We start from the raw sequence: 23,858 nt of genomic DNA, 5'->3' as shown, positions 1-23,858 counted from the left end.
CACATTTATCTGCTTGCAACATTCTGAAACCAGCTGCCTATGACTTGACAAGCTATACATCAGATGCCTTAATTCATGCTACTATGGCTCTGTTCAGACCGCTGCAACTGTCGGCAGCAATGTTCTAAAACTGTCTGGCCTGGGCTTAAAGATTTATTTGCTTGGCCTATTATGCCTGATTTTGGAAAGGACAAGACAGCAGACAGAGAAGATAATCAGGGAAAAAGAGGGGGGAATGACATGCAGGAGAGGAGTCAGATTTGACCTGTGTAGGTTCCATACTTGGGCCTTACCAATGGTCATTTGCTTTATGGATTATATTTGCAGTGTTTCAGCAATAAATATCATAAAATAAAGTTTATAGAAAATAAAAGGTTACAAACTTGTGGATTTACTTGCATATTTTGATTCTTTTTAAATTAAATAGATTTTTATATTCTCTATGGATAATTAATCAGTCATTTCACTGTAATAATTTTTCCTAACGGTTTGTGAATTTGGAAAGGATTGTTGTTGTGAAACTTCAAGAGGGAAAAAAAACAAACAATATGGCACAGGAAGAGCAGGAAGCATTCGACAGGTCTGACTTAATCTGTCTTTCAAAAACTAGGGCGGTAACAAGCAGCCAGACAGCCTGATTCTTCTCTCACTTTCTTTCAATTCAGATCCCCCCCCCCTTTAAGAATGAAACATTTTGTCAAGTCAATATATTTTTCCCCTTTCTCCTGCAAAAATAAAACTGTCCTCTGGAGGTTTTTTTTTTTTTTTTTCATTTTTGGCAAAGTTTAGAAAAAACGACTGCCAACCAGAAAACATGGAAGACCTTTGCTCTGACTACAAGCACTGCAAAAGACATGATCCAGAAAAGGCATTTCATTTACAATTTGAAGATCTATTGAAAAAATTTATTTTATTAATTGCAACTGTTTGTTACGGGAAGATTAGTTTAACAAGCTGCAGTCAGGTTATCACTCTTAGGAGCAGGGAGGCATGATGTTGGATTTTTGGTAATAGAAGAAATTAAGGAATGAATAAACATAGGTCTGTTGGTCCTCCATTAACATGACCATACATGTGGCCAATGGCTGATAGAAGCTGGGTTTCCAGTGGAGTTTTTCGCAAAATGAAAGCGATATTTCTTTCATTTTGACTAAGTACAATTGCGCTTTGAATGTGTTTCTAGTGTAAAAACTTTTAAGCGATATTTGAGGGGTTTTCAAAATTCTGGTGTTCGGTAACCATTTTTTTTATTGCGCTATTTAGATTTTGCGCATTTCTAAGGGTGACAGCTGATAAAGGATATTTACAGCTTATCAGTCAAAGAGCATCAGAATTTATTTTTAAGACAAAACTGCTGATTTTAGTTTTATTACTGGTTTTAATCTGTAGGTCTGTTATTTCTAAGGGGAGATGATGCCTACAGTATGTACAGCTTGCATTAAATACCTATTACAAAAAAAGGGGAAAGAACACGAGTCCTAAAAAAAAACCAAAAGAACATAATGGGAACTGCCAAAATGGATCTACTTGTTTCTTTTCTTTTACCTTAAATAATCTATGTTTCATCCCTCTCCCATGGTCATCAGTATTGGGAACTGATAGAAAGAATACGATCATAAAGCTAATACCTCCTGGTCGCCTCCCTCTGGAGGTCTTCTGAGCAACTGGAAGGAGATCTCAGTGCAGACCCAGAACTTGCTGGAAGGATTATATATCCCTTTTGGACTGGGAATGCATCAGGATCTCTGGGGAGAGAGATGTCTGTGTTAATACGCTCAGCCTGCTGCAATGGCAACCTGATTCTAGATAAGAGGAAGAAGACAGATGGGCTTAACATCTCTTGCAAAACAGGTCAGATAGACAGTATATTACCTTAAAATGAATGCTCCAAAGTGAATTTCCTGATTCAATATACAGTTCAAGAGAAATAAGGATCTCAAAGCTGCTCCAGAGAGTGTGGAAGACTATCATTGAGCGATAAAAAGATGTGATAAGTAAACTGTGAATGCTCTTTTTGAATTTTTCATCAATTTTGCTGGATGTAATTCAGTAATTTGGCTAAATCTGAAAGTTATGGCAAATGTAGATAATATAAAAATAAAACATTTTTAAATCAACCGGGGCAGCTTTCTGTTCCCGGCAAAGCACCATTAGTGTAAGAAAAACTCATTCTTTATAGACAAACCTTTTATTTGTTAAGGGTTTGGGCTTCGTTTTTGTTAGAAAGCTGCTTCTTTCAAGTTTACGACATAATTTTGGGTTAAAAGAAACTTAAATCATCCATTTTTGAGTCATGCAACCGGCTGAAATGCCCTCAGAAACTCACAGTTCCTCTGTTAAGTGATTTTAGCCATCCTTTGTCTAATTTTTTTTTTAAAGAAAGTTACCCTATAACTCTACAAACATCAACTTGAAGACAGAAGGGTTTTATCTTAACTTTTAGAAGGAGCATGCTCTGCAGTCGGGGCAACATGCCAGCCAAACAGAGGATGATGCAACTGATGCTGCAGTGTCACATTTTAAATGCTTGAAAAAATACTCTAATCAGCCACGAACCTTCGTTTTACTGCTGTACAACCTCGATATAAATGCAATTTTAAATATGCAGCAGATGCTTTTTAAGTCTATCAAACAAAGACGTTGCTCAAAATTTTGTTCTTCACGCTGGCAGGGACAAAAACAAGACATAAGAAATTTGTTTCTCCATCACAGCTATCTCCTCATGGGACTCTCTAAGTGCTAGAAGAGAAGCAGTATTGCCCTCTCTGATCCTGGTGCCGTCACTTTCTGCTCACACTCATGACGACGAGGGTCAAATCAAATCTTAAAGCGATGCTACAGAAAAGCTGGCTGTGCTAAAAAAAAAAAAAAAAAAAGTGACTTAAAATAAAGAAAGTATCTCTGGAATGTAAAGCACCAGTTTTTAAACTAGCAGCCAGATTTCTTCTGTACATAAATCCCTTTTTATCTATACCTCACTGTTGCCATCTGAGAATCCAGGATGCTAAGTACAAAACATCAATGATGCAGATTGATCATCTATCAGCATGCAATAAGCTAAATGGTGAGAGGATTTTTACATGGCTTGGGCAGCCTGCAGCAGTCTGAGTGATCGTCCCTCTGAACTTGTAGCGATGCTCCAGGCGCAAAAAGCCCGTTGAGCATCATACCGGTCTTTATGCTAGCCACAGTTAGCTTATGCAGCTAGCAGAGTCTGCACTTTACATCTGCTGAATGTCATTTCTCAACACTTTACATCCCAAAAGGTCCCAGAAACATAAATTTAAGGATCAGCTTTAGTAAAAGTTGCCATCCTGAATGTTTTGAACACTCACGCTGTTGTTTGGAGCTCGCTCTGGTAGTGTAAATCAAAGTAAATCATGATTTTTTTGGGCTTGTAAAGATTAAAAAAGCAAACAAAACAAAAGAGGTACAATTTGGGACCTTCTTGGCTCTGTTGCAGCGTTAATTTCGGATGGAATCGTGCCCATTTTAGCCTCAAGTTTGGCTCAGAGTCGGTGCCGGGAGTCGTGGCTGTAGCTGCCCGGCGAGCTGCGGTTACGATGTGGCTTGTATGCATCCTGATAGGGGTCCTGGTAGTCCTGGTAGGGGTCCTGCTGCTCTCGGCTGTGCTGCGAGCCAGAGGACATGCGGTTGCGTCCCTTATGCGCCCGCTCATTGTGGTAGTTCTCGTCTGACGTCATCAGATTGCGGCGCTCGTTTGGCGTGGAGTGGTCGCCCGTGTGGTTGCTCTGTCGCATTCTTTGGCTCTGCTAAACATGGAAAAAAAGACACAAATAACAGCAGTGAAATAAAATCTAGAAGGATTTCTTTAACTGTAAAATGTTGAAAACTGATATTCGTGTTTGCCCTTTATCAAAGTTTGCATTTTATTAACATCTATGTAAAAAGGTGCTAGAAACAGACATCAAGCCATTATGAAGTTAAATAAAAAAGTAAATGAAATCCCATAAGAGACTCTGGTGGATGAGCACCTGTAGTCCAGAGATGCTGGTTTGGTATGGGGTGAGCGTGGTGGGACCCAGGTTACGTCCCAGGAGGGGGTTCAGGGGTGTGGCCATCGAGGTGTGGGTCGCCTTCCAGTAGGCCTCGAGGTATTCGGCGAGATGCTCACAGGCATCCTCCAACTGGTTCTCGTCCAGGATGATGTCAAACATTTCCTGTTTGCAGATGGTTGAGTTAGAAGAGTGAGAGAGGGGAATAAAGGAGCTGTTCAATCACACTGAATGTTAAGATAAGGTAAATGTTAGTATATCATTTTATTGGCACATGGTTAAGTTACAACAATTTATGGCGTTAATACAGAAAAAATAAAACAAAAGACTAAATTATTGCATAAAGCAGTGGTTCTCAGATCGTGTGGCAAGGTACACTAGTGTGCCTTGAGGCAGGTCTAGGTGTGCCTTGGGAATTGGTACTTTATACCACTTGTAACCTGCACCCTTATCGATACTTTCAACACGTTTGCCACTCTAAACCCATTTTTGCCACCTTTTAAAACCATTTTGCCCACTTTTGCTATTGTTTTGTCATTTTTTTGCCAATTCTTATCATAACTTTTAACCCCTTTTTGCCACTTTATTTTTGCCGCCTTTATGCAATTTTTACCACCTGAATTGCCAATTTTTGCCCACTTTTGCTGTTGTTTGGCCACTATTTTGCCAATTTTTTTCTCATCACTTTAACCCCTTTTTCCCCTTTTGTAAACCTTTTCACCTACTTTTGTCATTGTTTTGTCATTTTTTCCCCATTTTTTCATCACTTTTAACCCTTTTTGCCACTTTTTACCTGTTTTGCCAATCTAAGCCCACTTTTGCTATTGTCAAGGCACTTCTGTCCAAAAATTTGCAAAATTAAACAAAAAACTTTTTTTTAACTCCTTTTTGCCACTTTGCCACCTTTATCGCCAATTTATGCCCACTTTTGCTATTGTTTGGCCACTGTTTTGCCAATTTGTTTGATCATTTTTAACCTCGTTTTCCCACTTTTTTGCCACTTTAAACCCATTTTTGGCCCCTTTTTAAAATTACTACACCCACTTTTGTCATTTTTTTCCGATTTTTTTCATCACCTTTAACCCTTTTTGCCATTTTTTTCACCTTTTGCTACCTTTTGCCAATCTATGCCCACTTTTGCTATTGCTTGGGCACTGTTTTGCCAATTATTTTCCTCATTTTTAACCTTTTTAAAAATTTTTGAGACTTACAACCCATTTTTGCCCCTTTTTTAAAACTTTTCACCCACTTTTGTCATTTTTTCCAATTTTCATCACTTTTAACTCTTTTTGCCACCTTTTGTTATTTTCTTCACAATTTTTCACCTTTTACCTATTTTTACTACTTTTTACCAATCTATGCCCACTTTTGCTATTGTTGGGAATTTTTTCCAAAAAAATTGCCAAATTTAAAAAAACAACCCTTTTCAATCCATTTTTGCCACTTTTCCCCAACATTTGGCTACTTTTTGCCCAATTTTCCTCATCAACATAATCATTCTCTTTTTTTCACAGTTATTCAGTTCTTTTCAACTAAAGTTGCCTCAGTGTCTTCCACTTTATTATCCTGATTTTCTGCACATTATGACCTGGCTATGAAGTTACTTTCCTAATCATTTTTAGAGTCTCTATCAACATTGTTAACACTACCAATAAAAAGGTCATTCTGTTTTAATGGGATAGCATTTCTAAGATGGCTAGATTTACCAAGGCATCAATAAATAAAGCTCATGTTTATTGTTCCAATTAGAATGTTTATGATTTGGGTTAAATATATTGGTAATCACAGTTTCCCCATTTCCCCCCCTTATGGGCGGGGTGTTGACTGTCATTATTGAAAGAGTCTATTTTGTATCCATATGATAATGGTGTGCCTTGAGATTTTGGCTTCACTTTAGTTTGAAAGTTTGAAAACCACTGGCATGAAGAATAAGGTGGTAGAACTCAATAACCATATTTTTGCTGTTAAAAGATAAATTAATACAAGATGAAGACTGTCTTATATTGGGATTGGCTGGAAAAATTTTGAGCTACAAACTTTAAATAAAACCAGCTCGGTTGTTCTAAAAACGATCCTATTTCAATTTTGTTGATGTGCTCACTGAGTCTATGGTATCAATATTATGTTGTCTGAATGTCATTCTCCCAGTCAGTGTTTAAAATGGGATTCATTGTGTTTTCCGTTTGCTGTGGGATAGATATTTACATTTAGTCACAGCCTGTAGTATGAATATTTCTATTCAGATATTGTGATTATAGATTGTCACTTCTTTTTAACTGACAGGGGTAACTTCTATATATCTATATCTATCTATATATTGTTGCATCTTATCTCATGTTTTTTGCTGGTTATTGCATGTCACTATGATGGGTTTCACCCATTTTATTGATGTATCTTTGACTAAATTTGGTATTTTGTTCAAAGATTGTGTATTCATTAATGTATATTTTCCCTAAAAATGTGACTTGTGGTGTGCATGTACATGTGGTGTGTATAATTCTTGGTATGTATTATCTTCACATTGGCACAATAGTCGGAACATGACCTCAAATAGTCACAACATGACCTCAAATAGTAGGAACATGACCTCAAATAGTTTACAACATGACCTCAAATAGTCACATGACCACAAATAGATATAAAACAGACTAAAATAGTCACAACATGACCTCAAATAGTCAGAACATAACCTCAAATAGTCACAACATGACCTCAAGTAGTCATAACATGACCTTCAACCTCCAATTTCCACATACATTCTAGACTCGCTTCCAGTAGGCGAGGTCGCTCATCTTTGGCCGGACAATAACATGACTTCAAATAGTCACAGCATGACCTCAAATTGTCACAACATGACCTCAAATAGTTTAAAACATGACCTCAAATAGTCCCAACATGACCACAAATAGTCCCAACATGACCTCAAATAGTCCCAGTATGACCTCTAATAGTCACAACTGACCTCAAATAGTTTAAAACATGACCTCAAATAGTCCCAACATGACCACAAATAGTCCCAACATGACCACAAATAGTCCCAACATGACCTCAAATAGTCCCAGTATGACCTCTAATAGTCACAACTGACCTCAAATAGTCATTACACAACCTCAAATAGTCACAATATGACCTTAGTAGCCATAAAAGTCATTGACTTGGTTTTCCTCTACTAGCTTCTACATAATGCATATTTTCCTGCTGTTTCATTTGCTGAAAATAAAGGCATCAGAGAGAACATCCTAAATGTACAAATCAGTCTAAATAAAGCCCTCATTATTTTAGTTTTATGCATCTTCATATATACTTGCAACATTTAGTTTAAAAAAAAATAAGTATGGTAATCCCCACTTCTATGTGCTAATCTGTGTTGTTGTAGACTTTGTGTAAATAGGTTGATTGTTGTTGCTTATTGTTCTGATTAATTACTATAGGTGTGATGGCAGCTGAAAGTGTGCAGCACTTAGAGTCCGAAACAAATATCCTTTAAGGGGACAATAAAGTGTATTGTATTGTTTGTACTGTATCGTGCTGATTGTATTGTATCATGTCGATAAGGAGGAATTTGTCCTGGAGCGCAGACACATAGCTGTGATCTAATACCCATAAAAAGAAGCAAAAGCAGGACACCAACAGCCAGTTTTAAAGGATAATGACTTACTGGAGGACATTGGGCCAGTTTGTCAGCTGCCACCAGCTGCACATTCAGGTGTTTGCTCTGAGACTTTCCCCGGGACTTCACTAACCTCTGCAGCACCTGGAGGGTGGGGAGGACAAGTACATGATGAAGCAAAAGTGACACAGTTAGGGTGCCCAGTTCATAAAGAGAAATGTGAGACAGCTCTCTGAGTGACACAGAAAACTGATCTGATAAGTGCAGAGATTTTACAGTGCTTCTCAACAGTTTATATTTTAAACATAGACACATCAGGCAGCAATTATGATACTTAAAATGCATCACCAAAGAGTGCAACTAAAACCACTAACAGTGTTTTCCTGAATGCATTCATATTTTCTGTAGTCAGACTGATTAAATTCATATACTTCAGCCTGGTTCAGTTCTTTTGAACTGGACTACTTGTTGTGCTGGTCTGTCTGCCAACGAGGATGTGACTGCAACCAAAATTTGCAAACACATCTTAATCAATTTCAGGCAGCAATACAAGTTTTTTTTTTTTGATCACATGAGCCTCCACTCACAGTTTAATGCGAGCTGTGGTTCCAGTGTAAAGAGGAAAGTGCAGCAACCATTCTTCCCCATGCAAAGGTGCCATTGTGTGCCTGAAGCTTTTACAGAATTCACACACTTTGTTAAAGAACCTTGCATGGTAGTGAGAAGTTTCTATATTTCGTGCTGGTTTTACAGGGAATGGTGAGATTCTTATGCATCAGAGTGGAGGGTAGTAATCAACCTCACACAGAAACACAGTTACCTTAAACATGTTGTTTGTTTGTCTCCTCCAAGCTGTGAACATTATGCCCCAGGATTAATTTCCTTATTCAAAGTTTTTTTTTTTAAGACTTGACATGATAAATAAAAAATGCAAAGGGAAAAAAGATAAGCTCTTCTTTAGCTCCCCTGCAAGAGTAACAATTTGCCTTTTCGCTCAGAAAATGTTGTACCTTTGGCGAGGAGACTTTGACATGAACAATGATGGGAGCCAGTGAGGTTTTTAGGAGCTGGGCTGGATGGTTAATGGTGTCGGCATCCAAAACGACGAGCTGTAGGGAGCGAGCCAACTCAAAAATCCTCTCAATCTCGCTCTGAACTTCAGCTAGGGAGAAAAGAAGACATCAGTTATGTCCTGATGTGTTTCAAAGCTACTTTTATCAGTTTTTAAAACCATATTTTAAAGAAACAGATCTATTGGTTCCTAATCAAAGTCTTTATTTATCTGCAAGAAACCCAGAGAGCATCTGATTCTGAGTCGGATCCAGACTCAACTCGCTGGATTCACCTAGCGATCCCAACTGCTTAACGCTCTTGCACCAAATAAGGCTGGCTCAACAGCATCATGTCCCAGACAGCATCTGACTCTGGGCCGGATCCAGCCACAGAGTCAGCTGGATTCACCTAGTAATCACACCCACTTGGCACCTTTACACCGAAAAAGGCTGAAATCAGCAGAATGACCTTTTGTGTTGATAGGTTAGGAGCTGATACATGGCCAAAACCCTAAAATTTAAACATTGACGGATTTTTATGTCGTATCCACAGCAGCGAACATTTAAAATAAGTGATTTTTAACAAAATACATTTGCAGTGGCATTATTTTAAAATTGACAGTGAAATGTCTTTAATTCAGAGAAAGGCTGGTTGACTCCATGCAGGCAGTTTCATCTTGGTTATGAGAGTGATGAGCATTAGGGCTAATGTAAACCCCAAATCTGGGCTGAAGCTACAGATGTTAACTGTAGAAAATCCCCTCTTCCTCCTCCTCACCCTCCTCTACCCCTAACTGTGTCACCTGTGTCGCTGGAGCTTCAGAGCTAACAAAAACAGCAACTCACCTGCTGCAAACTCTATGAGAACAATGGAGCGGACTACTTGTGATTGCCTCATCACTCCTAGTACCTTTTACTGTACTTGATTTAGACCCTGTAAAGTAAAATCCAAGGTTTTTATCTTAACACACTAGATATGTAGGAATATGGTTGCTGTAAACATGCGAAAACACCGAGATCTACTTGTAACTAAATTTGGGATTGAGACCTTTAGAAAGTTTTTCACCTCTTTCCTGGCTGGGTTTAATTTGGGCAGAGCCAATATGTCATGATGTCATGAGCCCACAGTGGGAATGACCCCGCCCCTCTAACTCTACAATATAAAATCACAGAGTAGTTCATCTCAGTCCAGTCTGTTGTTAGCTGATGCCACTGCCTTTATTGAAAGAAAACAGTCAGTTAAATGTTGTTTTTTTATTTACTGTGAGGTAAATTTGCCAAATCTATCAGCCATGGTGGTCTATGGATTGTTGAAAGCACCATGACAGAGACTTGAGCCAGAAAACTGACTTTATCTCTTCCCCTAAGGTCAACAAAAGGTCAAGAGACAGGCTAATGGTGCGAGTGCCTTCCTCAATTCAGATTGAAGCATTTTTTTAACTTGAGAGGATCTTATTTCCCCTGAGTGGGTGTGGTTTCAGCTCATTCAACAGACACACCCACACCATCCTGGAGCAGATTTTACTGCCTCATATTTCATGATTTTGATGCTTAATTTTATAAACTTAGAGAAGTTTTATTTGACTGAAACTTGACCTGGGGGCTCATAACAAAGTGACCTGTCATACAACAAACCTAAATACGGATCTATTTTTACTTTACATGGTCTTTAAAGATGTTGTGGTAGCTGACTGGGAGCCTGTGTAGCTGCTGAAAACTGGAGTGATGTGATTGCTGGATGGGGTTCTGAAAATGATGCGGGTGGCAGAATTATGGACTAAAGTATTTTACCCTGACTCGAACAGCTTGCAAAGTTAGGGGCTTAGTTACTACAAAGTGAAGGGAGGAATTTCTTCCTTTATTGTATGTTATACTTTAGGACTGATCAGTTTGTTTTGAAAATTAAATTCTCTTCATCTTTAGGGCCACAGCTCAGAACCTGCAGGTGGATTTGTGATACCCATAATCTCAAAGGTGTTCCTCCTGGATCTGATGGATGCCCTGTTTGAAGCTAATGGATCAAAAACTGTTCCCTAGTACAACAAATGCAGAGGTGTGGTGTTTTACTGTCAGGCCCCCCACCCCTCAACGTCAACATCAACATGTAAAAATGTGTAAACGTAGGACAAGCACACGGTTAGTTACGATTTTTACAAACAAATACCTATCTTTTTTGTAAAATTTACAACAACATAAAACGCAAACCTTTCGTAGAAATAACAAAAATAATTTTAAATGCAGTAAACATCTGACTCTCTGAAAATAAACAATTCCACGAAAATACAAACTCAATGAAGATCTTATAAGATTAATACTCCCAATCCTGAAGTAATTTTAGTGGCTTTGGTGGTACTTCAGATAACCTCGAGTCTTGGGTGCAGTTGTGAGAATGACACTGAATTCATTTTCAATGTCCAGCTTTGATTTGCTTTATGCCTTGATCGAGGCAACAGCAGAAAAACCTAACTCACACAGGTAGCATGTTGTTAAAAGGAGGAGTGTGGGTGGCCAGGACACTTGTTTTACACTCCAACCAAAATGTAGACAATGTTTTGGACTTGAACTACAACCACATGGTTGAATCTGAGCTGACATATGAACTGCACCTCTTCCGTAGTGCTGAGGTGATCAGCTGGTGTTGCTATATGGTGTAGCTACAGGTAGCTATCTGAGAATGGTAATTTCACAGCAAAGTTAAGAATAGAAAGCCACTGGCAGTTCTTTGAAGACTTTTTAGTAGCTAATGTAATACTATTGTTACTGATGGTTACTGAATCTGCTGGATTTAGAAACAGACTGCTGTTGTAGCCACATTGACAAAAAATTGTACTTTGGTTTGTGGTTACAACTGGTTAAGATCACCATAAATTACCAAAAATAATATTCTAATTCATGATCAAGATGTGAACTCTCCTTAAAGAGAAATCTTAATGTATCTACTTTGATACCAGCTATGTAAACAAAGGTGTCTTGTTCTTACCTAAGCTGGAGCGAGTGTTGGATCGTTCGATGATGGCTCTCTTACTCGGGTTGTTGAGGACAGATCTCTTTGCTAAAGAAATATCCGCTGTGACTCGTGTGATTGATATCCTACAAGAAAGAATAAGAAAGAAAAAAAGGCATTTATTAACTACGGGCGATGCCAAGGAGCCCAATACTTGAAACAAAGGAGGCTCACTGATTCCCAATTTCATAGCCAAACACCTACTTATGAAACATGCATGGTTCCATTTTATCAATGTGGGGGTGCTATGTCTAAATATAGATAGATTTGACCATAATCTACTAATAAATCATGACTCAGTGCCTATCTTGGTATGAATATCAACATATAAATGCAGTTATGAAAATAACCCATGCACCTGTAATTAATTTCTGCTGCAGCATAACAAATAAAAATTAAAAACAAGAAACTCATCATGCGTCCTTTGAGTTATTTCTTGTTATTTATAGATGCTTTGGTGTGGTTTTTATTTCTATTTAGCATTACCGTTGTTCATGCTGATGTGGAATAATCCCTCAACTCATAATATTTATTCCACATTTTATGTGATATACAGCAGTGAGGGATCATTAAAGAGATTAGAGTCCAAGCTACGTGTAACACTGTTTGTTATTTAAATGTTTATTTTGCAGTGGTTAGCCTATAGTCAGCAGTTACCCGAGAAATCAGATTTGACTATGTAAATCATCAGAAAAAAACATGTAACTTGTGTCTTTTCTGAGCATGCAACCTCGAAAAATATAGCATTCTGATAACTTCTTAAATATCGAATTAGTGTAGTATATATTTAAATTTAAAACTGTAGATCTTCTTGTTTGATTTTTATATGTAATGTTTAATTCTCATGCATTCAGAGCAAAGCTAACTAGATTCAAATTCCTTTTTGCCAGATATGCACAAGCATATCTGGCCAATTTAAAAAATAAAATAAAATTCTAAAAAATAGATACTGCAGTCCCATTCATTTCATCACCAATGGTCTCATATTTTTTTTACCTTCCATCAAATCTGTGCTTGAGGAAGTCGAACAGTGCTTTCTGCATCATGTCCGTTACCTGCAGAAAAAGGACACAATAGTAGTAGCAGTAAGTTTTATTTCATTATTATTTGTTATTTTCAATATATGTAGTTTACTCTAAATGGAACAAATCAAATACAAAGGATATTATGCTCATACAGAAACCCTGGTCCAAAGCTCAGTTCAAGTACTGGATATTTGCCAGTGAGCAGAGTTGTAAAGTCAATTCTGTCACTTCAGAAACCGTCATGTCTGTGCACTACGGGGCCTTTTCATCCTTTAAGCTGCACGTTAGATATGGAAGTAGGGACAGGGGTGTAGATGGTGTCTCAAACAATCAGGATTACTTCATAGTCCACATAAACAAATGTCAAATGTTGATGTAAATGGTCACCAGGTTTCTGGCTGCTGCTTCTTTTTTGTTCTTAGTAGTTTTGCAACCAACAACATTCATACCACCACCTACTGTAGTCGTGTCAAACTTAAGGCCCGGGGGCCAAATCCAGCCCGTGGTGCAGTTACACCTAGATCATATTTTTATTATAAGTGGCCCACCAGTTGAGGTCCTCCCCTAGTATAAAAATGTAAACTTCCCCTCCGTTATTTAAAATATCCTTGTTAAGTCATTAAAATATGGAAAGTAGAGAGTTAAAATGATTAGATAAAAAGCCAGAAGTAGGGGAAAGAAATTGATTTGTGTTTTCATATTTTCACTGTTGCCCATTCATGACCGTTCGTGACTTTTTTATTTAATATTTTGACCTTTTAAATTGATAATTTTGACTTTTTATCTTATATTTGGACCTTTAAGACTCAAAAATTAAAAAATTTAACTCATATTTGACCTTGAAAACATGATTGCAACTTTCAGTTTGATACATTTGCCTTTTTAAAACATTATCTTTACATTTAATTTCATGCATTGAAATTTTAAACTTATACTTTAAACTTTTATCTCAGATTCTTAGCCTTTAAACATCTATTTTGACTTTTTTTTTTTTTTTTAATCTCAGGATCATGTTTCATCTGTGATAAGTTTTTCTCCCCATAATATGGAAAAGAGGTTGACAGTTAATGGTTAAATCTGGACCCTGTTAGGCTCTCAGGTTAGACCTAAATTCAGAATCCGGCTCCTGCTGTGACTGAGTTTGACACCCCTGACCTACTGTATTTAATTGTGTTTGTATGCGGGTGTATCTTTAAACAGAACAATGTTACCAATGTGAAGACAAACAAAAAAAAACTACTATCTCATGGATTTCACATTGCACTGTTTTTGCCCCATTTCTCCTTCTTACCTTTCTGTTGCTCATGTTTGGAATAAAATCCTGATCAGTGATGGAAGTGTGTTTTCATGATCACATATGGTGTCATCTACTTTAAGACATGCATTTATCAATTTTCTGTTGGCATTATTCAGTGATTTTCTTGTCAGTTTACCTCATAACCCTTGAGGGAGGGTCCGACAAGCACCACAGGCCTCATGGAGGGAACCACATCATAGGGGGGGATGTGCTCCGCCTGTTCACACAAAAATGTTCCATCAAAATAGATCAGTTTAATATTCGATGCAACCACTGGACTTTAATCAAAATAAGTTGGTTTAATGGTGGAGGCGAATGATGAAGGAACTAAATGTAGTGAAATTAATTTAAAGAAAATGTGGGAAGCAAATGGCTTGATGAGAATAATTCCTATGAAATCTCAGACTGTTTGCCATGATTCTTAGCAAACAACTTAAGAATAACCAGAACTTCTAATAGTAAAGTTTTACCTCACCTTTTTTAACAAGGATGTGGTACGAGGTGGTATCTTGCTGTCTGTACAACTACTTGCTGTGATTTTATGATGGATGCAAAATAAGCCTTGTGGATGATAAATGAGTGAGTGTTACCGTCACCAACTTACCACTTTCTGTTTCTGTTTCCCTGCAGGAGGGAGAGAACACAGTGAGAGAGCCGTCAGAATCTGCAGCTTGAGGAAACGTCACCAAAACATCTTAGAAACATCCAAACATGCTTCATAAAATCATCAAAAAAGGTTGAAATGAAACCTATCAGGATAACCGAGATATAAAAAGAGTAAAAAGTGCTTCTATGTCCTAGAGTTATATTCACAAAGTCACATGAGTGCAGTTCAGGGGGGGTTCATAGTCTTCACTGCTGTAAGCCCCAGTCTCAGAGCGCCTGCAGTCCTCAACTGGAGGAAGAGGAGGATCATGGGAAAATGTACCAACAAGTCTACGCAGTGAACTTAAGCTCTATGCAGAGACATGGGAAGGCTTGAGAGGCTTATACTGTCTATGTTTGTCGGCTCTAAGCTGACAGCTGGATACAAGAAGCCCCGCCCCCTGCCTGATGCTCTCACCTGCAGAGGAAATGAGCGGGCGGATAGAGGCAGAGACCTCATCCTCCACACTAGAAGAAGAGTTCCCTCCAGACTTACTGAAAGAGACAAGAGGGGATAAAGAAAGACACAAACACACCTGGGTATTAATGTGGAAAAATAACTGAAAAAGACTAAGATTCATAAACTAAAAATAGATTTTCCCTGTGAAGAAAAGGAGCAAAAAAACTGAGGGAAATACTGATTAAAAATTCTACTCTGAAATAAGAATCACTCATGCATTTCCTATGAAAAATGCTGTTTGTATGCTTTTCTTTTATGCCTACATGGACTTATGAACTTGTGACTGAGTAGCTCTGAGCCTGGCTGGCTCCCACTTTAGTAACTGCAAGGGTCATTAGTTGTGGAGAAACAGTGGTGCAGATGTAAGGCTGTGGACACAGAGCCTTTCAAGACCTTATCACAGCATGCTGGGTTTATGGAAATTCCAGCCTTGACCCTGCATATAACCTTATTTTTTGCAAAAATTAAAAAAAGGACTAAAAAATTAAAAAAGGAAAAAAAACATCAAAAAGAGAACAAAAATTGTACAAAAAATAAAATACTCATTTAGAGAGAAGGAACACATATTTTACTCTATATGGCAACCTTTTATAGAGTATTTTAACAAGACAAACACATGAAGGAGAGAATGACTGAAAAAAGTGATGTAACATGACACTCAATTTTATAATAATAATAATTATTATTATTATTTTTTTTTTTACAATTATTATTGTTATTATATTTTTTTTTATTTAGCATTCTTATTATCTATTTATTTATATTCAACTATTTTTTTTTTTTCCAGAATAATTGAATGTGTGAAACCATACATTTGTATATCATTTTCTGTATTGATTTGAAAATACAAAACCCCGATAAAAAGAAGTTAAAAAAAAAAAAAAGAAACAAAACCCAACCGTCCCTATATGCTGCATATATATGAAGGTGAAATTATGGGTTATTTCTTCCTTATCTAGAAATACATGAACTACATTACTGTTTTTTGCTGTAAGACTCAAACAAAAACTCTATGCTCTTCTGGTACTCTATGCTTCTTCTTCTTTTTGATTTTTTTACCACATTCTTTCAGTTCTCTGAATATTGATGGTGAAATAAAAAATATCTTATTAGATAAAAGCAAGAAAACTCAGGCTTTAGAAGAGGCTGCATGACATGCTATGAGTCATGACTAATATTAGGCATCTTATAATGTCACCTTTGTGCATGCACACTCCAGTATTGCAAAAAAAAAAGACATTTTTAAAAATGTATTGTTCAGCCCTAGTGCTAAAACTTGATTATTTACATTTGACCACTTATTTAATCTATGACATTCAGACTGAACTCTTTAATGCATTTTTCAAAATATCCTCCTGGCTCTCTTAACCACTCCAATTCAATATCTCACCAAAAAGGAAAAGGAGAAAAAAAAAATTGTATTAAACATAGAAGATTTACAGGAAAATCAAGTCATCAACGTTCATGTCTAGTTGATGCAAAATCATTTTTATAGGTGATAAAATATTGCATAACATGATGTAAGCTTCTTAATGAAGCAGATCCATAGCTACCTGGAAGATACCCCATTATGATAAAATTGACACCTGATGATTATTTTCACTTCTGAGTCCTTATGTGTCAAATAATGTAATTCAAATTGAAATAAAAGAAACCTACAGTGCTGAATATGGTCAAACATAGTATTTACACAGTTATCTGGCTATGGTTAACCGCCTTGAATGAAATCTGATCATTTTATTATCATTTTTGTTTTTTCAGAAATCTTTCTGTAAGGCTGAGTCTCTCTCCCATCATTCATCAGCTACAGTACAGACACAGTCCTGGTCAACGTGGTTTAAATGTCTCTCCTTGTTTGTGAGTCTCGGTGACAAAAAGCCAAAGACGCCAAGACAATAAGTGAAGCTCTGAGACTTCTGTCTGATCAGATTAGCTTTAAACTTCACACCACGGCTGCAGGACGAGACTGTGAGCTACTGTACAAGCTCTGCATGACTGAACCTTCAAGACACATCACAACCACGATGAGAGAACAGTACGAGGACGAGAGGAGAGATTACTTACAGCCAATGACACCATTTAAATGGAACAGACATCATGCATACAATTAATAAGGAAGATAAAAGTAAGCAAGGAGCAGATTTGGGTCTAATTATTCACATGTTACTGCACTTAATATGAGCGCTTTTGACTTGTGCTTAGATTTGATTTGGTTTTCTGACAACATAACTGAGCTACTATAGACCATGTCAAACTCAAATGTGTAAAAGTGTCAAGCTGTAAAATCATTACATTGAAAGTGACCAGCAGAAACAATTTCCAAAATGATTGCTAATCAATAAATGCTAAATTTATGATTGTTTATGGTATTGCAAATTATATCAACCATCTTATCTAATAAATACCGCCATAAAAATGATAAAACTGAAGAGCTGAATATTTATTTTTTCTAAATGATCACTTTTTGCTTCTCATTGCTTCTCATTTGTTATTGGTAAAATAATGGATAATTTCATGATAATTTCAAGCCTATAAGGTGTATTCATCAGAGTACATAAGAGTACAAATGGATAGGTAAAATGTTCACTAGGTTAACCTCACATAATTCTTCCTGATGTTATTTATGCTGGTGATGAATGTGGCCCCAAGATTTCCAGCAGACGCAGGAATGAACAGTAAGGTTTCCATCCTTGCATCACCCCACCTTGGCTATACAGTGCAAATTGACTTAGTTTCAAACCAAAACTCCTGTTTGTGCATTGTGGTGTCTTAGATGAGGAATAACCAGGAGTCAATTTACCAAAAACAGCCAAACCACCAGCCATGAGAAGACAACAATATAATTTATCATACTCATCTCACGACATATTTGAGAAATAAACCAGTTATTATGACATGACTACACATGGACAAGACAATATCAAAAAATAAACTGTCATTATAGAAGAATGGGAACTTAACCTCAAGTTATCAAACTCTACAAAACAATCACTAAGACTTCATTTTGAAGGTCACCAATCTATTTTAATTTGACCAAATGGGGCATGTTTGCTTCAAAACAACTATAGAGGTGCACAAACTTCACGCCCTTAAACTCAGTAACATACATGTTGGTAAATGTGTGGTATGAATAGTGACAACATTTTATGCTGTTTATATACAAACTTCAACAGTAAAATAAAAATTAAAGCAATCAAAAGGAGGATTGGAATATATCTCTGACAAATACAGGGGGCCATAAGCATGACAAACTTATTAAACTTACAGACACTAATCTTCTTTAGCTGCAGTTCCCTGTCTTTAAATGCACATACTTCCATTTTTCTTAACATACACAGAAACCTTTACACTAAAAATATAAATGTTTTCATTTAGCTTTAGTGCCTTTTCTATTTTTTTGTAAAATTGTCAGTTTAGCACTGTCCCAATTTTTCTTAACATCAATGCATAGACCACGGGTGTCAAACTCAAGGCCCGGGGGCCAAATCCGGCCCATTGTACGGTTATACCTGGCCCGCGAGATCATATCATATTTTTATTATAAGTGGCCCTCTAAGGTCTGCAGATTTCTAGTACAAAAATATAAACTTAACCTTGAGGATTTAAAAAAATCCTTAAGTCATGATTTTTTTAAAAAAAGGCTAAAAGTAATAACATAGAAAGTCAGGATGTGGTAAAGAAATTGTGTATTCATTTCATTTTTTTTCAATTTTGCATCTCACAGTAATGACTTAAACTTATTATTTTCATTTAAGTTCTAATATTTTGCCTTTTCGACTTATGTCACTTGTTTTTACCTTTTAGGTCACAATTTTAAATTTTAAGGCATATTTACATTTTTTTACTCATTGTTTTTTATTCTATTTCATGTTCTGAACTTTTCAACTCCTAACAGACTTTTAATCAAATATTTTGACCTTTAAGCCCCACAATAAAAAATGTTATCTCATATTTCACCTTTAAAACATAATTCTGACTTTTTTTTTCAGATTTTCCTTTTTTAAAACATTATGTTGACACTTAATTTTGTGTTTTGAACTTTTGAACGAATAAGTTTAATTTCTTTAAATGTTAAAATCATTTATCATCAGTGCTAATTTTCCCCCCATAATCTATTACTGTTGAAAATAAGGTTGACAGTTTTTGGTTAAATGTTGACCCTGTCAGGCTCTCAAATTAAACTGAATTTCAGAATCCGGCCCCTGCTGAGATTGAGTTTGACACCCCTGGCATAGACTGTAGTTACTGTTAATAATCAGTTTTTGTGTAATAACAGGGGAAGTCTATTCTATTTGACTGCAAACATCAAAGTGTGGGTGCAGTCCTTGTTTATGTAATGAACAGCAGCAAGAATGTGTTTTTCAGTGACTTACCCTTGGACTCGTCCTCTTTTCTGCTCCTGCTGGAGCCGGATGTTCTCAAGTTTCAGAGGACTTGGGATGAAGCCGATTTCACAGCCCTCCTTCACTAACCGACCTATCCACCAGTCATTGTTGAACTTCTGAAGACCGTGACAAAAGAGACAGAATAAAAGAAAGAAATCAAAAAATCATTTCATTAGTAGGTTCATGTTTCACAGTTTTTTTAATTAAAAAAACATTTGAGAATTTCTTTATAAAGTTGGTGTCTTTTTAAACAGACCTTAGGTGGGTGGAAGCAAGAAGTTGTTGGTTACATAATGTTTTTAGATTGTTCAAAATAAATGCAAACCACAGACATTTACTCTTTTAAAGCATAAATGCTAAAACGTTTTTTTTTGTAGCATCACCTTTTGCATTTGTTATTGCTAAAATTTAACTCAGAGACAGATATCAAACCAAGCATGAGCATGCATGCAGCCAATCCAAAAGGAAGATGTAACCAGCACACAACAATGAAAAACATATCTGGCATATACCTTTGTAGGGTACAAATGTAGGCCTCTGCAAATATTTCTACTGCGAAAATGAAAAGATGAAAAATGCTCACGTACCTCTTTTATGTGGAGGAAATCCTTGGCGTCAAAGGAGATGGCTGTAGCTGGAACTGGAACATCCTCATCCAGGGCACCGCAGTAGCTGACGTTTGTCCTCACAGCAAAGGCCACAGGTTTCGACTGGAGGACAGAAACACAATGTCAGTAAAAATACAGAAAATTCCTCCTGTTATGAGTATCTATATACTGAGTTTTTCCATTTTAAGAACAACACAAATTCATTTAATTTCCGTGGCAGCTCAAGGTGTACTTCAGAAACACAAAATAAGAAGAACAGGCAGCAGACATGAAATAAAATATCTGAAATGATTGAATGAACTTCAGTAAAATGTGATCAAGGAGGCATAGGGCAACATAAATAGGCCACACATTATCATAAAAACTTGAATCTGGCTAGAACTTAACCAAATTTGATCAACTTACCTTTGCTCGAAGAAGAAATGGATAGATTTGAGTCATATCTGCTTAAATCGATGTATTAAGAACACCAGTTTTTCTCTGCCTGCTTTGAGCACTTTTTAGTTTCTCTAATCAAATGTAGAAGGTTTTGGACCATCTATATCAAAATAGTTCAATTTGGCTATTTGGTTGGACGGATATGTAAATATGAGTATCATCTGCATAAAGAGGTAACATTTAGTGCTGTGGAATTTAAAGTGGTAGAATTTATTATATGAATTAGGGCTGGGCAATTAATTGCAAATTAGATTAAATCACAATATGGCCTGCTGCAATTTTCAAATTGCAGAAGTTGCAATATTTCTTTAACCTGAAATTTGAGTCAAAATACCAGTTTAAAACATTTTTTTGCAGCAGAGATGTTATGCATTATATATTATGCAATCATTCAAGGCCCATTTTTTAGAATAATCTACAAAAAATCATACTTTGTTCATTTTTACCCATTTTTTTCTGATTAAATATGAGAATGACTTTAAAATGATCATTCCCTTCAATACAATAATTCATATCCAGTTTGCAATACAAGTCTCACAATTGGATATTTTTTTCAAAATTGTTCAGCCCCATTGTGTTGGTTATAATATAGAATGATGTATTGTTTGTGTTTGTTGGAAAATACATAAGATGAAGAACTTGAGGAATAATCACATATCAAATCGCAATCGCAATATTGGGGGAAAAAAATGCAATTAGATTATTTTCCCAACCCGTTCAGCCCTAATATGAATAAAAGGGGGCCAAGAATGCCTGCTTGAGGAACTCCACCATCAAAACCATGGTTCTTTCACAGACAGTCATCCAGGCCAATAAAAAGCTCTACATTTTAACCAAACTATAATCATGCCAAAGACCAGTAATGAAGTTCCCATCGTTCTAGTGTGTGTTGATGAAATCAAAGACAACAAATACATCCAGTTTATCTGATAGCATCACCAGTCTGTGTTTGTGTATTTCAACATTCATGCTGATTCATTTGGCTCAGTTGTGTCCCAGTTCGGCTACCTTGGCTCTCTCCAGTTGAACGGTGGCCTGCTGCTCCCTCTCCTGGCGGCTCTGGGCCGGTCCTTGGCTCTGGCTGGGGCTCTGGCTCTGGACCTGAGCCTGAATGTCCCGCTCCTCTTCCAGAGAGACATCTGAATCTGATGGTCTGCTAGTATAGGAATCAGCTGAGCCCTGCAAAAAACACAAATAGCGGATTAGTGGAGCTGTAAAGCAGGGATAAAAAATATTAATGCTTAATAGCTGACTATTTATGGATTGTTGGGTGAATTTGGTCACTACTGAAGTCTGACACAAAGGTATTAAAGTACTGTCAATATGCTTTGTAAGTACTATTTCAAGAACTTAAATGCAAAGAAAGTGGTTGAGAAATTACTAAAATCACAGAAATCAGGGCTGCTATATTTTGTTTAATTAAATTGAGGCCCATTTAAGACCCAAACAAAAACAAAATACCATCTCTGCACCACATTTATGTGGGACTCAACGGCTTTGACCGCCATTCATACACTAAGTAATTCAAATTTGAGGAAATAGACATTTCAATCAAACATAGACAGCTGATCAGCTATCTAAAATCTGAAACCCCTTTCTGGAAAGAAGATATTTTCAGACATTAAAAACCTGAAATTTAACAATGATGTTTCAGAGTTTTTGAGGAATTACAGGTACCCTGTATCTGGTCCCTAAGCATGGGTGTCAAAACTTTTCCACAGAGGGCCACATACAGAAAGATATAGGGATGACAGGGCCACTTTGATATCCCTCAGCTTACGTGTATTAAAGTTAGTAAAATCAAATCCAATGTAGGGCATAATGCACCAAGAAAGCACTATTTTGTTTTTAATGCATTTGCCATCCATATTTACATCTTAATTTAAACATCAAAATGTTTGTTTACAGAATCAACAGAAAAGCCCTGCCTAATCTTGAAACTGTCAAGTACACCACAGTCAAGCACAAGCGTCATGATTTAACATAAGCGATATTTCTTTCTGTTTTTTTGCTGCAGGCCAATTAAAAACAGACCACGTGATGTAGTTTGGACACACGCATCTCCTCTTCTCTAAGCCTCATATGGATGTATTAACAGCTGAAAGATTCGAAAATTTTTAGATGGTCTGCTTGTAGCCCAGTGGTTATGTCCTTGCGCCCCCTGTATAGAGGCTTCAGCCCAAGTTTGAGTCCAGCCTGTGGCTCTTTTCCTGCATGGCATTCTCCACTCTCATTCTACCTAACTGCCAGTTTAATCCATGCTCCTATCTACAATAAATGCATAAAATGCCCAAAAATATATATTTTTTACAAAACGAAAACATTTGACCACCACAATAGCCAATCAGTCAGAAAAGAAACAATGATTAATCCACATTATCTCTCAAAGCTTTGGAACTTGTTGAAAAAGGTATAACCTCATGTATTTGCTAACATTTTTCAGTTAAAATCAGTTCTGGCCATTATCATTACAGAATGAGACTGTTATTTTTTTTGAATATGTCCTCTGCTATTTGAGCCTTTGACACCAAAGAAAGCTTTAACAGACAGGCAACTGACAGTCATTACTATACATCAGAAAGGTAAATAACTCAGAAGTGTTCAGTGTGGGCAGTATCACAAAGTAAGAGCAGCTAAAGGACACATTTGTGATTTTATCTGTTGTTGTGTCAGTGTTTATATTTTTCTTTACCATGTATTTTTTCTTTGATGGTTTCTAACCACTACAGTACCCTCAGACATACTGGATTTGCAAAGTGCCAATTCCACTGATGCTCTGTTTTTTTTTGCAGAGGCATGCCTGGACCAAGTGTTTTCTCCTGCTATGTTCATCTGAACAATCAGCCTCTGATGATGATTCAATTAAAGAAGACCATTAAGCCTAAACAAGATCAATCAAGAGAGTCGCCACAGCTAAGCACTTTTTTACAGGCTAGCGGTTAAGCGAGGCCTGACTTCAGCAGACTCGTCAGCTGGACCGGGTTCATTTAATCACAAAGTGCCACGTTTGAGAGAAATAAAAGGATTCTTACTTTGAGGAAGTGCAAAGAGTCACTGCTCTCCAAGAATTAAAAAAAAAAAAAGAAACGACAGATGCGTCTCATTTTTTTTATTAGACCTGGGCTCTGTGTTTATGTTTGGTAGAGTCTTTCTGTAATGTACAGCTGATAAATATTGTCACATGTGCTAAAGCCTTCAAAATTAGGCCCCCTAACGACCCCCATCTGCAACCCTCCCAAACAAGCATGGTGTTAATCTAAATGAAACACTATTTATGAGTGACTTAATCTGTATCTGTGAAACAGATTCTTAATTCTT

The 23,858-nt window shown here is 36.8% G+C and overlaps 1 protein-coding gene across 1 annotated transcript in view; it reads right to left on the bottom strand.

Moving 5' to 3' along the window:
• Nucleotides 1-790: 790 nt before the first annotated feature.
• The window catches only part of LOC121506207 (voltage-dependent L-type calcium channel subunit beta-4-like), a 41,398-nt gene continuing 18,330 nt past the window's right edge, over nt 791-23,858 (bottom strand). Inside the window, exons 3-14 of the mRNA XM_041781893.1 lie at nt 21,549-21,719; nt 20,082-20,204; nt 19,483-19,610; nt 15,068-15,144; nt 14,609-14,628; nt 14,141-14,221; nt 12,679-12,737; nt 11,659-11,768; nt 8,637-8,788; nt 7,675-7,770; nt 3,996-4,181; nt 791-3,773 (exon numbers count right to left, since the gene is read on the bottom strand). Coding sequence (XP_041637827.1) covers nt 3,510-3,773; nt 3,996-4,181; nt 7,675-7,770; nt 8,637-8,788; nt 11,659-11,768; nt 12,679-12,737; nt 14,141-14,221; nt 14,609-14,628; nt 15,068-15,144; nt 19,483-19,610; nt 20,082-20,204; nt 21,549-21,719 — 1,467 coding nt within the window. The 3' untranslated portion in view covers nt 791-3,509. The remainder of the gene's footprint in view (nt 3,774-3,995; nt 4,182-7,674; nt 7,771-8,636; nt 8,789-11,658; nt 11,769-12,678; nt 12,738-14,140; nt 14,222-14,608; nt 14,629-15,067; nt 15,145-19,482; nt 19,611-20,081; nt 20,205-21,548; nt 21,720-23,858) is intronic.

Source organism: Cheilinus undulatus, linkage group 24 (genome assembly GCF_018320785.1).
Source record: "Cheilinus undulatus linkage group 24, ASM1832078v1, whole genome shotgun sequence".
Taxonomy (NCBI): domain Eukaryota; kingdom Metazoa; phylum Chordata; class Actinopteri; order Labriformes; family Labridae; genus Cheilinus; species Cheilinus undulatus.
The sequence above is the reverse complement of the archived record's forward strand: the minus strand, read 5'-3'. Positions and strand labels throughout refer to the sequence as shown.